At 36.3% G+C, this 14,528-nt stretch overlaps 1 protein-coding gene across 1 annotated transcript; it reads right to left on the bottom strand.

The window, feature by feature from the left end:
- Positions 1-343: 343 nt before the first annotated feature.
- On the bottom strand, positions 344-13,695 carry LOC100546640 (translocation protein SEC63 homolog). Its single transcript, XM_031556564.1, has 10 exons — positions 13,514-13,695; positions 12,393-12,540; positions 11,002-11,084; positions 9,795-9,854; positions 9,420-9,578; positions 8,571-8,729; positions 7,509-7,610; positions 2,224-2,322; positions 1,248-1,352; positions 344-769 (listed from the first exon to the last, which is right to left on the bottom strand). The coding sequence occupies exons 1-10, from the start codon at positions 13,622-13,624 to the stop codon at positions 626-628; spliced, it is 1,170 nt and encodes a 389-aa protein (XP_031412424.1). The 5' UTR covers positions 13,625-13,695; the 3' UTR covers positions 344-625.
- Positions 13,696-14,528: the final 833 nt, after the last annotated feature.

Below are 14,528 nucleotides of genomic sequence, written 5' to 3'. Positions count from 1 at the left end.
ACAACAATCCTAAAAAAGCAGCCCTCTGGTATAAGTGGAATGTGGCAATAGGTATGGTGTTAATTTATACTAATCAAGTTAAGTAAAACAGGTTTTTAAAGCTATGAATGATGTGAGCAGTTTCACAGCAAAATATTGAAAGAATACCACGAAACCAAGTTTGAAAGTTGAGCAGATGTTGTTTCAGTCAACAGAGATGTGTAATGTCAACTACACCAAAATGTCTTCTAAAATAAATTTCTAATGCAGCAAATTTGATTTTAAGTTTTCTCCTAGCTAGTAGTACCTTTTATTTAAATTGGACCCTAAACTCATCAGACGATACATAGCCCACACTTCCAGATATTTATAATAAAAAAGCTTTTATTTTCAATTGAAACAAATGCACCATCCTGCACTCGAAGGCTATAATGAGCCGTAAGCATATTCCAAGGTTGTATCAATGGCAACAGATTAGTTTCACCTCCACTGAGAAGTTACATAATGCACTCTTAATTGGTAAAGAAAAATTAAACTCAGCCTTCTCAAAGCTTCTGTACTGTGTTTCTTGTTTATTGTACAGTTCCACAGTCAGACCAAGAGTTTGCAGTGTGTGCAGATATCGTAGTTAATTAACGGTATTGTTTTAATCATCATCATCCTCCTCTTCCTCTTCTTCCTCAAAACTGTCTTCAAAGCCCTCGCTGTCTTCCTGGTCCTCATCACCTTCTATTGCTGTATCCCACTGAGGATGATTTTCTGGCACTGGTTTTGCTTCGTGAACTTCCAGCTGTAATTGAATTAAGAAAAAGAAAGAAAAGAGGAAAAAAAGAGTCACAAAAAACACAAACCAGACTAAGAGAATAAAAACAGAAGTAAAAAGAATGTGCCGCACAAAACTGACAGTTAAAATAAATCTGTTTCTGGTAAAAAGGCATGCCAGATTTTCCTATTGACTGGACGTATGTAAGCAGAGAGAAATTGCATGGCAGAGCTCAAGATAAGTCCAGAGCAAATTATATTACAAAAATTCTGCAATATGAAAAAAAAGGTGTTAAAATGCACGCACTGGGAAGCATCACAAACAGAACTTTAGTTCTGTTTAATCCAACATAATGTTTCCACTACTGGGATCAGGCAGATTTAATAAGCTACATTAAAATTAGAACACAGTGAATTCTTAAAGATAATGGGGCTGTTTCTTTGTTCTGTTTTTTGTTTGTTTGTTTGTTTTCAACCAGGTAACACATAATCCAATTAAACATCACCTTCAATGGTTTAATCTGGTCCAAACCCATATACGAATCTGATCTTAAATAAACTGTGTACTGGTAGTTTCCAGGCTTGCCCGGTGCTGGGAATTTCAGCTCTACCTGCAAAACAGAAATCGTGAATTCTTACTACTTTGAAGTGACGCATTAAAACAAACAACTGAGTATTCTAATGAACAATAAGTACTACAGAATCATATATATTTTTTTGAGTTTCTTATGAGTGACATATATCTGAGAATCTCTACACTATAAAGCATCTGCAGAAAAGAGACTGAATACCCAAGAACAGTTACTCCCATTAAAGACAAATAATGAGTCATTTTTTCCCCCCAATTTAGACCAAAGGAGCTCTACATTTTTCAGTACACAACATCACCCTGTCATACACTTTCTACATCTTCAAAATCCAAACAGGTTTAAAAATTGAGTCTGCTGGAAGAATTAGCTTAACTCTTCTGTTATCCAAATTGCAACATGAAATCTATTTTGAAAGTATAAAATACACCAAATCTCCAGTTTTCAGAAAAAAATGAAAACACAGCAAAAACTTACGGTCTCATAAACCATAAGAAAGGCTCACATGAGCTGAGGCTAATTAATTTGTCACAACTTCTGTTTTTACAGAAAAAGAGGAGTTAGTATTTCTTACACATCTGAATAATTTTCTCTAAAAATGATCACTTTGTATGAATATGGGTTTTCATCAGCTTTTGATATCAAGAAAAAATATATATGATCTGGAAACAAAGTTAAAAGTCCTCTTAAATTATTTTTTCATTTTTCCATTATCAATTTTCACAGTTAAAAGGTTCTTGTCTGCCTCTATCAGAACAGTAAAATTTGTTTCCTAGTATAAAGTATGACAAGTATGAAAAAATTAAAATTTAAGTCAATTAAATGTATTTGCATACCATGAGACACTTCAGTGTGGTTTTGTAATATTCGAAAAGTAAACTCATCCAGTACTTACCTCTTCTTTATCTTTTAGTGTACAAACATGATATGGCATACATATTAGCATCTGCTCCTTCCGATCGGCAATATATAGCCACCACCACTCTTGTTTTTCCTTTCATAAAGGAAAGAAAGTAAAATATTGAAAAAAGACAAGACGCAAAAAGATGCTTCTACACTTTTCAACTGGCAGTTATGACTCACTGGGCCTTAGAATACAGATACAAAGGTTTGTGTGTGTCGGGCAGAATGGATGAGTTAAAAACTTTTGGCTACGTATTAACAAAAATAATAGTATATGCTGCATACTAAAAGCAACCAGGTTATCACAAGTAGCTGTTTGACTCTGAAGGCTTCATTCCACATAGCCAGCCTAAGATACCGTGTCAGTCACAGAACCATTCTGAAGAATTGTGCCCACAGAAAATTACAGAGCAAATTTCATACAGGAGCAACATCACCCATTCCGTATAATAATAGCTTGGGTCTTCTGACAGAAACCCTGCCTGGATGAAAAGCGTGCAGAGCAAAGCGTGCTACAAGGCAGTTCTTGTAGCTCTTCCCAGTAAGTAATCTTTTTCAGGAAAGCATGTATCGCCTCAGTTTGTTTCTCCTGCTCCAAAAGACAGGAATCTGCTGAAAGCTGGAATTTGGAGGTGGCAATGTTTCACTTCAAGGAACTGGATGCAATATTGATGTTCGTAAAGGACACCAAACTGTTGTTTATCATACACAGCTTTTAAAAGAACCACAGGGTTCAAAGGTACTAAAGCAGAATTCCTAAACAAATTAAAATTAAATGCAAGCCACCTCTCATAAAAGACAGCAAGTTACCATGCAAAAATAATAGTTTATCGCTTGACTGGACTTTTAAGACTGTGGTGCAGTTCAGCAGCAACCATTCTCAAATGGGAAATGACTGTACAGCTCCTTTAACCATTACTGTACATCAATCCTTTAACCACTACTCCTTTCTGGCTAACCCTCTGATATACGTTTTAGAACAACAGCAACAAAATCCTATGTTGATTTAATAAAAGCTTTCTATTGAAAGGTTAGTTTAGTACCACAAGTTTCCATTATCCCCTAAAGTCTTCTCTTATTAAAAAAAAAAAAAAGAAGAGAGAGAGAACAGTAAATAGCAAAGAGATGGGCAGATGAAAATAAAACAGTGAGGAAAAGGAGCAGGAGAGAAGTCTAATAGTCACAACAGTATAAACTTACCCTTAAGGAGAAAATGGGGATGAAGCACCCTATGCCTTTTAGACAATTCAAATGTTACACTGCTGTGTTATGAGACAATTTCTACACACTCTTGACAGTCTTGTAATTGGTCAGGTTTGTAACAGAGTGAAGTCCTAAAGAGGATGTCTTATGATAGCTATATAAGTTAAACTCCAAACCAGAAGACAATTTTTGTGTATTTATACCACCAACCACCATGTTTCAGTGCTGCAAGAATGCTGCTCTTTTGTTTTTAAATCTAACAATATTGGAAGGACTGACTGAAAGGGTGTAGAGGGCTTTAACAACACTGCTAAGCCTTGTCCAAATTCCACAGGTGGAAACCAAATGCTGCTAACATGTAGATTATTTTTTTTCCCCTCAATAGTCCAAAATTCTGTGGTTTTTTTTCCCTTTTTGTAACACTTTAGGACCAGTGTTTCCTGGTCTGAAATCTATATAATGGAGGTAGAAAATAAAGAAAAAAAACCTTAAATAATTTAATTTTTCTCTTTAAAAGTGGCTAATGGCTAATTTCTATGCAAGAAAGGATCATCATCATCTCACTGAAATACTCAACTAGCAAAGCATAGATTTATAACAGCAGAACACACACCATTAACCAAAAGATCCTGATTGGCACTGCTCCGTCCCAGAGCAAAGGAGTGTAAAATTGACTCAACATGTTAATGCCCATTCTTCAGTGTATAAAAGTAAAAGCAACTGCATCACAGCAAAGCAACACATTACTTCGTGTGTTTACAATAGCAGGCACAGAGAACAGGACACAAAACTATTTGGCCACTACTTGGGACCAGAATTAGTTACAAACAACTCTTGTTTCAACTATTCTCAGCAAACTTTACTTGTAACTGTCCCATACGATTACAAGCCATAAATTATTTTAACTCTAGGTTTCAGCAATAAATACGTTGTCAATTTCCTTAACAGTTGTAGTGGAGAAGTAGAGATATTTGCTTCCTAGCCAAGAGGGTTCTAAGAATAGAAAGCTAAACAGTGTAAGTAGTACAAGGACTGCTGTGATGTAACCCAGCAGCAATGCAGTACCACACAGCTGCTCGCCCACCCACCCACACTGGGGTAAGTGGGGAGAACTGGAGAAAAGGTAAAACTTGTGGGTTGAGATACACAGTTTAATTGGATGGGAAAGGAAGGGAAAGTAATAATAATAATGATAAAAGAATATATAAATAAGTGGTGCACAATGCAACTGGTCACCACACGCTGATGCTCACAAGTAGCATTTATTCCCCCTCAAAAGCCAACTCTCCCCACTTTAGTGTCACATGGTGTGGGATATCCACCTGGCCACTCTGGGGCAGCTGTCCTGCTGCTGGCCCCTCCCAACTCGTTGCTGGCAGGGCACCATGAGAAGCTGAAACGTCCTTGACTCTGTGTCATCACTGCTCAGCAATAAAACATTGCTGTGTTATCATCCCATTATTAGCATCCTAAACCCAAAACACAGCAACATACCAGCTACTAGGAAGAAAGTTAACTATCTCTGTTGACACCAGCTTATAGATCAAAAAGACATTAATTAATGTTCAAAGGATTCTATAGCATAAACTCTTGGGAAGTAAAGCTCCTGAACACAAAGTAATTTTTTACAGAAAAGACAACTGTGCAGGAGTGTCATTTTCTGCTCTCTTATTGGGTGGAATTTCAAGTTTATGCCTGTGAGGATCTGGCAAGCTAACAGGCAAATGGGCAAAATGCCCTTTAACAGATGGGTGCAAGGTTTGGCATGCCAGTGAACCAATATGTTCACGAAATTGGAATACTAGGGCCAGTTTCTACCTAAAAATGTCAAAACTACAATCTGTGCAGTTTCTGGATTTACGGATGTGGAAGCAAAAGATAATTCTTTAGGAACCTGCATAAGATTAAAGATTCATCGCTGGCAAAGCAATCAACTGCCTAAAAACTTACATGATGGTGTTAGGACTGCCTCCTGAGGACCATTATATGAGGCTCAGCTACACTCAAACATCCATAAACCTTGGAAATACAGGGATTGATACAACACTTCATCCTTAACACCTCTGAACTGGCAGTGACCACAATATAAGGAACAGTATAAATCACAGAGGGGAAAAAAAAAAACTGCCCAAAGTGTTTTGTTCTTCAGATTTTACAGGTTTGAATATGCTCCAACTGCAGCACTAAGTACAGCTGCATTTAACTTTCAGGAAATCAGTGAAGACTGGAAAACTTATGACTGCGATACAATGAGACTACACATGTATCTTTCAAGCTCAAACATACAATTTAGTCCTAGATTATTTTTTTTAGCCACACTACTGCATTTTGTTTTTATCACAAAATCCATCAGCAGCTGTGGGTAACACAGCTGAGGTTTAGGCAGCTTATTTCTTAAGAGCAAGTTAAAGCAAAGTCTCTGATTGAAGCCTGGAAGCTTTGGTGCAGTAAAAGAGAGAAATACTAATTGTCAGCACCTTTCTGGCCCTGGGCTTAGCACTTACTCACCGTCTGAGCATTAAGATTAATTGTTACAAAATTGGACATCGTGAGGCAGCATAATTCTCACCTAAGGTCTTTAAGAAGACAGTTTCTTTGGCATAGTTGTATATATTGCCTGGCTTCTTAGAAGAAATTAAGAAGAAATCACACAAGAAAATAAAGGATAATTGGTCAGATCCCTGATCTTGCAATTATGCCTTCACCTCTACAGAGGTCCAGAAGACTCGTGATTCCCACACTTCACTTCCTAAAGTTGGCAGATCTGGTTAAAAGTAGTAGGAATAATAGGATCACAAGCACAGGGACAAAAGGGAATGCAACAAGCATGTCCTTAAAGAGCCTTGGGGAGTGAAGAGGAGGAGTAAATATACAGCATCCTTTTCTTCACCCATGTTTTCCTGTTCTTCCTCATCCCAGTCACCTTCTTTAAACCAGAAAAGGAAGCACAAGGTTTTCATACCTTCCGTTGTTACTAGAGTCAGCACAATGCAGGAGAAGAGATCCTAGATTAGCTCCCTAGTCAATCAACAGAGAAGCAAAAGGAGCCCTTTCAACCACTGGCCCAGAAAGAAAGCATGCCCAATCACTCCACTCTGGTTCCACCCTGATCATCTCCCAGAAACCTAACTTAATTGCTCAGAACATAAAAGCCACATTTGAAAAGTCTCACCTTTTTCAAAGTTTCATTGTTGTGATGGGTTTTCAGTCACCAGTGAACTGGTCAGCAGTTTGCATAAGAAACAACCAATTGAACTTTCAACATCTAAGGCTGCCACAGAGACACCACAGTTTACGTACAGTCCTGAAGCACTATTCTTAAATACATCCCCATCTCCTTTCTCTGACACCTCCTCAAACTTGCCCTTGTGTTTTTAAGCTCAATAGACAAGACTGGTCTGTGACTGACTTGCACCACTTCCAGAATACGCTCTTGTACAGGGGTAGTTTGCTAACTCTTTCCAACTTCCATAACTTCATCTCTAGCTTCACCCTTGTGTTGCCACCATGTTGTTGCACTGAGACAAGAAGTTAAGCAGCAAGCCAGAACTACCAGTGATCTAAACAACTTCCCAGACTCTGCTGTCATTACTGTTAACATAGGACAGGAACTCCCTCTCTCACAGATGCTTGCAGTTTGCTAAAGAACAAGTATTGTTATACCTTAATTCTGTATTAGAGCTGCTGCTGGGCTTTCATGCTCCATAGCACAAAGGGAAGAAAAGTACTATAAATTAAAATCCTGTATCAGAAAAATTTAATTCTGATTTTATCCTTATGTAATAAATCAGCAGAAGAAAACCTTAGCTTTCTTGCTGTCAAGAAGAACTTTTAATTATATACAATTTTGCAAGTCTCTGGGTAGAAAGAATAATGCATCAGTAGGTTTTATGAAAGTATCTGAGGGGAGTTAAGAGGATTTTAGAAATTAAAACTTTTTAAATTGAAGATTAGCAACTTTTTCAAGTATTAAAAGACTCTTTAAAAAGCCTCAAATTTCCTGTAAAAATATAGAGAGCAACTAATTATATAAATTCTTACGACTCACAACCGTAGAAGTTTTCTATTACTGACCTCAGGAAAAAAGAGACTGTAAACAGGATGCGTTATCTTTGACTTGGTTTCAAGAAGAGCTCGTTCTTTTCTCTGTATACTTTGCTGTAATTCTTGCCACTCCTGTCAAAGACAAATTTTAAGAGTTACTATGCACTAGCCATCTCCTGGCAAAAAAACAAACAAAAAAAACCAACATATGCATATATACGTGCGTGTGTGTGTGTCCATGGAAAATCTATCTCTGACAAGTTCTTACACTGTGCTACATTATATATCATGAAAGGGAGAGGCACAGAGATTAGGTTACAAAGTACAATTAAAAAAAAAACCAAACACCACAACAAGAAGTAACGGTAAAACAGTAAAACTTAAGAGATCACTTCTAAGTGTTTTAAAAAACAAAAACGAATCACAGATCTGCACGGTTGTGCACAATCTTTAGAATTCCCCTCTGCAGCACTGCCTATAAACACTGACTATGTAACCTGTAAGTGCCCTAATGATTTTATTTTTTCAAATCAGAAGCTTATTCTCATCCTCTATGAGGCCACCAGCTGCCTACAGAGTCTTCTACTGCAAGACCTGTGGTGAAATCATCTACACCCACAGTGCCTCATTCTCAATTGCAAGCTCTTAAGCCACAGTTTCAAAAGACTAAGCTAATAATTAACAGTAAAGTTTTCATATCAAGCATGTACAATTTCCTTCTACTACTGCATACTTGCAGCAGTATGCAACAATAACTGCATATAAAGAATGAAGTTCAAAGGAGAGGTTTTATTTCACAATCTGTAGCAGTTAATAATCAAATTAAGCTGAAAGAAACATTATAATCTCTCCCTGAAGTTATTTTTCTCATGTCATTTTTAAGCTTTCTGTCCATGCTTCAAAGACCTTTCACTGTTCTCTCCAAAACAGACAAAGCACTTCTGCTACAATAAGGACTGAAAACCTCTGGAGTCCCAACATTATTCCTTCATTCCAGTGTTGCCTAGCCTGAGGCGATGCTAGAGGATTAAAACACATTTTCTCTCAACCCCAGTGGCAGCATTACCCTTGGAAAAAAACCAACAAACTTACAGCTTCATCGTCTTTGTTTTGTTTTTCATCTTGTTCTCTGTCAGATTCCCTGTCACTTCCATCATCTTTCTCGCTTTGAGAGTCCCTGTTTGTTTCTTCTTCTTCAGATTCACTTCCTTTATCAGAGATGTCCTCTTCTTCTTCTTTCACAACTACTTCCTAGAGGGGAAAATAACAACAAGAAATGCAACTCTTAGTTTGTCTGCATTATGGTAGCATTAACAGCACTTGTTTTAAGGTCAAGGCCCTCGCTTCCTACTTGAACTACACATCCTATGTCACAGAGAAGTGTACGGTGAAGATTATTTTTGACTGCATGTCTTAAGGGGAACAGGGAAGCAACGTTTCTTCTCTGTATGACATCAGCAACATAAATAGGAGAAAACAGAGTGATTTTGAGGTGACATTTCAAAGAAATTATACAAAAAACAGAGAATGTAAGAAAAGCATCTACAACACAGACTGAGAGATGGAGAAAACATCATGCAGAGCAAACGTAAAGGTACTAAACTTATTTAATTTACCAGAGGAAAACCTCCTTTTTGCCCTTAAATGAAAAGCAAAAGATATAGAACTGTTCATCTCCCAGATGGCAGCATAACAAAAGTAATAAAAAGCAAATAAGATGACACCCTTCTAAATTAGATAGGCACAACTTCCAGTGGGCCACAAGATATACTACTAGAGTCGTTATCTAAAATTTTACCACTGATTTTTAAATTTCAGGAAAGAAAGTATTTCAGAAAACATACTTTATAGAAGAATAGAATTAAGAGACAAAAAAACTCTGTCAATTTAGGAACGACAAACTGAACATAAAATTAAAATATCAATGAATTTATGAGCTACCCCATTAGCTTGCTTTTGCTTCTGCTGTTTTGGTGGCTGCAACGAAGGTGGCACAGGTTTCTTTTTCAATGGCTTCTTTTTCTTTGATTTTGAAGCTTTCTTGGTTCCTTTATTCTTTTGCTGCCATCCTTTGCTCTTAACTTTGTTGCTATCTCCTTGCTGCAAGAAAGCAGTATTTAAAGTGTTTTTTTCTGTTCATCAAAATTTCAGACATTCACTGCACTTCAAGCATTTTAGCTGAGAACCAAAGTTAGAAAGCAGAGTTCAAGAGACACCTAGCAGGCGTTTCTGAAAAATTTGCTTGAGAAATGCAAGATGAGCAACTCAAGAGAGTTGCTTTCAGTTAGGCAAGAAGAACATTTGTTCTTAACTTACTCCATCTTCTGCTGGTTGCTCTTCCGCTGAACATATAGACTGTTCCTTTTCAAACACTTCCTGACAGAGAAACATATGAAAAGCGTTAGTGACTCTCTGTACCAAAGGAATGAATAATGAAAGAGCTGAATTTATAGTTGAACTTAAGCTAAATACTGTGAAATCGGGTCTGAAAGGGACAAACACCACAGGGGATTAACACATCAAAATTAAACACTATTTCAAACATTTGGTCTGGGATTTTTCCATCACAAGCATTAAAAAGAAATTTAGGAAAAAAAAAAAAAAGTGTCATCTTGTTCCAGAGAATCTGATTGTCTTATAAAACAGAAATCCTGCATCACAAAATCAAGCAGTAGTAAAATGCAAATTCTGCTCCAATTGCCAGAGCATTAAAAACTAACAGCTGCACTGCTACTCAGGGACACAGGATGACAATTAGACTAGAAATATGAAACATTAAGACAAAAACACAATTAGTGTTAGTATTCTGTAGACTGGAATATCTCTGTATAAAGTGAACATTTTCATGCATATCTTACTTCAAAATATAAAATACACAACTGAAAACAACATCCAAAAAATTTAAGGATGTGTCTTATAGAATGATGGCAGATATGAGATACCACTCAAGAAAAAAGCAGCATATAATAGGCTAGTTCTCATTTTACACTATTTAATATCAAGGCCAGGTTGCCTAGTGGAGTTCACTCTAGAAAGCATCTTTAACCATTCTTCTATACATCCATTCTTCTATTTTGTTGTATATATATGCCACACTTTGCTGGACTGAGCTTCTAAGTGTCCAAAAAATCAATGGATTTCTAGCATTATGAATCCACATAAAGGAAAATCAATTTCAAACATTACCCTTAGTATTAGAGCAAACACTTCATTCTAGCTCAAGAAATGAGTTTCTGAATGTTTTTTTCCTGCTGTTCAAAAATCACAGGGCAGTATCATCTGCCTATTGTTTTACTGTTTCCTAGTCAGCTGCAATGGGTCTGGCTGGACTTTAATCCCAGGACAGCTGTCTTATTCAGAAACAGAAATATAAGGGAGGGTTAAGAGCACAAGTCCTCCGATTCAAATTGTAATTTTACAGTGACATCTGCAAAACAACATACTAGTTCCCCAATTAAAAAATGCTTGTTTATTAGCACATAGTTGCAGTTAGCCATATCGAACAAGCGATCTTAATACTTACTGCCATGGTCTGCCTCGTTAGTGTGACCAGAACAGTGACAAGAGAACCTACTGTAATATTGTTGCTGTCTTCATCATCCAAAACTAGCATAAAAAGAAAAGCAAGGAATCTATTAAACTTACTAAATATTATTTTCTGTTTGAAAAAAATCTTGGCTTTGTTATGTCTAAATGTAAGCATACAATCTCAAAGTATTTTTAATAAGTATCTTACAACATCAAATGCACCATCAGGATGAGGACTAGTCATTCAGCAAACTATAAAACAGCAACATTGAGTTTGAAATTTTAATTGCATGGAAGTTAGAAAAAAAAAATCAAAGTTAAGATTGTTGTGGGAACCATAATTCAATTATATTGTGCATAATAAATATTAAAGTGTAACATTTCAGAAACATGAAATACCACATACGACCAAAAGGACCTTGTTGTATTAGTTCCGGGAATTGTAACTTTGATTTTCCTGACTTTCATATGATTAACAACTCGATTTCAATGCCACGTTCACAATCATGCATTTAATTCTTTTTTAAGTAGAAGGCAAAGGAAAGCGAAAGAACAGCAGTGATTACTTTAACTAAAGTCTCAAACACTAAACCCACAGGAAAGCCTCTGAGGAGTTTATCTCTGCAGTCTATGAGCTTGAGAATGTCTCAGGGAAGAATATAATTACATCCCAGTGTAAAAATTTTATTTACCTCCCTCCCCAGGAAAGCATCTTTATTAGTTTTACATCTATGTATTTTATAAAATATTAATACAGAACTAAACAGAAAAGTATGTGCATTGTTCACTCCTCCTCATGCTGAGTAACAAACTATAGACAGAAAAGGTTTGCTTGTCAAAATATGGGAAATAAGTTTTCCACGGTGGAATTTTAAGCATTAGTAAGAACATTATACACTCGTTGATACAGTGCATACGAAATGTAGCTAAGCATAGCATGGAAAAGTTCTGCCATATACAAAAGCCATGCAAAGATAATCACAAAAACTCATGTAGTCAAAGTCTCTAATTCGAAGATCTCTTCATACTGGAATAAACTGAACATAAATTCTGGAATAAGCACAGTTTTTAAAGATAGCTAATAAAAGTGCTATTTCAACCAGAATTCCACATTGCTCGTGAAATATTAAATGAACAGATGAAACATCAGATAAGCTCCTGCAGGAGAAACTGTAGGTGGCTTGGGAATCTGTTAAATATTGTAATGCATTTTATCTTGTCAAACTATAAATTTCATGTACAAGAGCCTGTCACTCATGAAAGTATGTCATTTTCAAGGCACATAAATAACTATGAGTTGTGTCTCAGAAGCCTCCAGAAGATTACTGCCAATAGACTACCAAAATGTCAGAAGGGTGAGATATACAGAAAAGACCTGCTACTCACCCTGTGGTTTGATATCCATAGTGACATATGGAAAGCTACCAAGGACAGCCATAACTTCATCATATTTCTTATCCTCCAGGAAATGCAGTAAGTTGCGACGATCAGAACCTTTCAAACTCACCAAATCCTGAATACTTTTGATTTTATACTGCATTTAGAGAAGGAAAAAAAAAAAAAGAAAGAAAGAAATCACATAGCAGTCCACAAAAAACTCATAATGACATGATGAGAATCGAGTAACTCATGTCCCTACATCACTAATACACATATATTTGATATGTTCTTATAAAGGAAATCACTATTTAGAAAACCAGTAAATGTGTTTTGAGAAGCAATGAAGCAAAGAGTTTCTATTCAAACCTAATAAAAAGAACTGCTTTAAATACTGGCATGTTCTATAGTATGTCATCCCTTAGAAAATGGAATAAATTTATTACAGAACTATTGCTTCAGCCAGCTTTTTCAGAAAGCTGAGCCAAGAAACATCGCTAATTGAGCTTTTATTTAACTAGAATATTTCAGTACTTTGTGGTTTACATTTGTAAGAACAACTAAGTACAAGTTACTTAGCTCTTTACATTGAATTGCAGATAAATTCAACTTTTTTTTTTTTAAAGATCTACAGAGCAAAGTGGTGAAGACAAAATAAACAGAAATTTGTCTCAAAACTTGGTTACTTCAGACCATGACAAAAGTATGTATTTTATTAAACACAAGTTCATGCTTCTAGGCAGGCTGATGACTACATCCAGGGAACCATAATGTTTTAAAAAATGAATTGCATGGGAATCCTGTACAAAAAAGCCCTAATATATTGGTATCATGTATTTTTGGTTTTTGAGGTCAACATACCTCTTTTACTTAGATCTCCAATCTTAATTCCTACCACCTAACAGAGATGGACTTCAAAAGAACAATAAACACACAGATCTAGGACATATTGTGCTGAATTCCTGAGAACACACATAGATACATACACACCTAGATATAAATAAATGTAAGTATTTTCTTTTTCCTTAGTTAATTTATGACCTCGCTCTCTTATAGACAAGTAGGCTGAAGAAAAATACATTAATAAGCATCATTCAATATACTAACAAGCATCATTTGTAGCGTTATACCTTTTTATGATTAGAGACCCGCCTAAGATTGTCCTCTTCAATGTGAGGCAGTTGCAAAAGAGGAGATTTGAACTGCTGAAGTCCTTGGACAGTCATCTGGGAAAGCTTCATGCAATTTTCCAAAGATCCCAAAGATGGAGCACGGAACTCCCTTTCTTGGGGAGAAAGGAAAATAATACATCATTTTTCCCCCCCTCTTAACACATTCACAATGTGTACTTGAGTTATTGGCTGCAGATCCTCTTGATTTCATTAATAATAATAATAATTTCTTCAATAAGAAGATAGACTTATTTTTAAATGCCCAGCATAATTAATCAGACAGCCTTCTTACTGTCATTATTGTCACATAGTTAAGCAAACATTTCCTTCCCTCTGTGTTGTCAGCCAAACACTAAGAAATTGAAAGACTTCCATCCAATAGTCTCAGGGAACAACAGCACAGTGTATCTCAGCTACCAACTACAGACAAAAGTTCTACCCCTTGAAATTTCCAGAAAAAAATGCAGCAAGAAAAACTTGTTTTACATTCATATATTATATGCATACATATTTAACACATTCAGCAGTACTTTGTATCATTAAATATGGTCTATCACTAATCTTTTGCAACACATTATTTCTGAAACTTAAAAAGGTTCTAAGATCATCTTGAGAGATGAACATAGAAATAGGAGCCTAGAACATCCAAGAAAAAAAGAAGTATACATAACTGAAACTAAGGAGAGCACATTATGCTAAAAGACAATAATAGATGTAAAATATCAAAAACAAAGTAACTGTTATGCACCCGCAGCAAGTTTGCTGATGACACCAAGCTGAGTGGTGTAGTTGACATGGTGGAAGGAAGGGATGCCATTCAGAGGGACCTCAACAGGCTTGAAAGGTGGGCCTGGGTGAACCTGAGAGTCCTGATGAATGAAAAGCTTAACATGATCCAGCAGTGTGCTCTTGCAGCTCGAAAAGCAAATGGTATCTTGGGCTCCATCAGAAGAGGGGTGGTCAGCAGGGACAG

Source organism: Meleagris gallopavo, chromosome 1 (genome assembly GCF_000146605.3).
Source record: "Meleagris gallopavo isolate NT-WF06-2002-E0010 breed Aviagen turkey brand Nicholas breeding stock chromosome 1, Turkey_5.1, whole genome shotgun sequence".
Taxonomy (NCBI): Eukaryota; Metazoa; Chordata; class Aves; order Galliformes; family Phasianidae; genus Meleagris; species Meleagris gallopavo.
The sequence above is the reverse complement of the archived record's forward strand: the minus strand, read 5'-3'. Positions and strand labels throughout refer to the sequence as shown.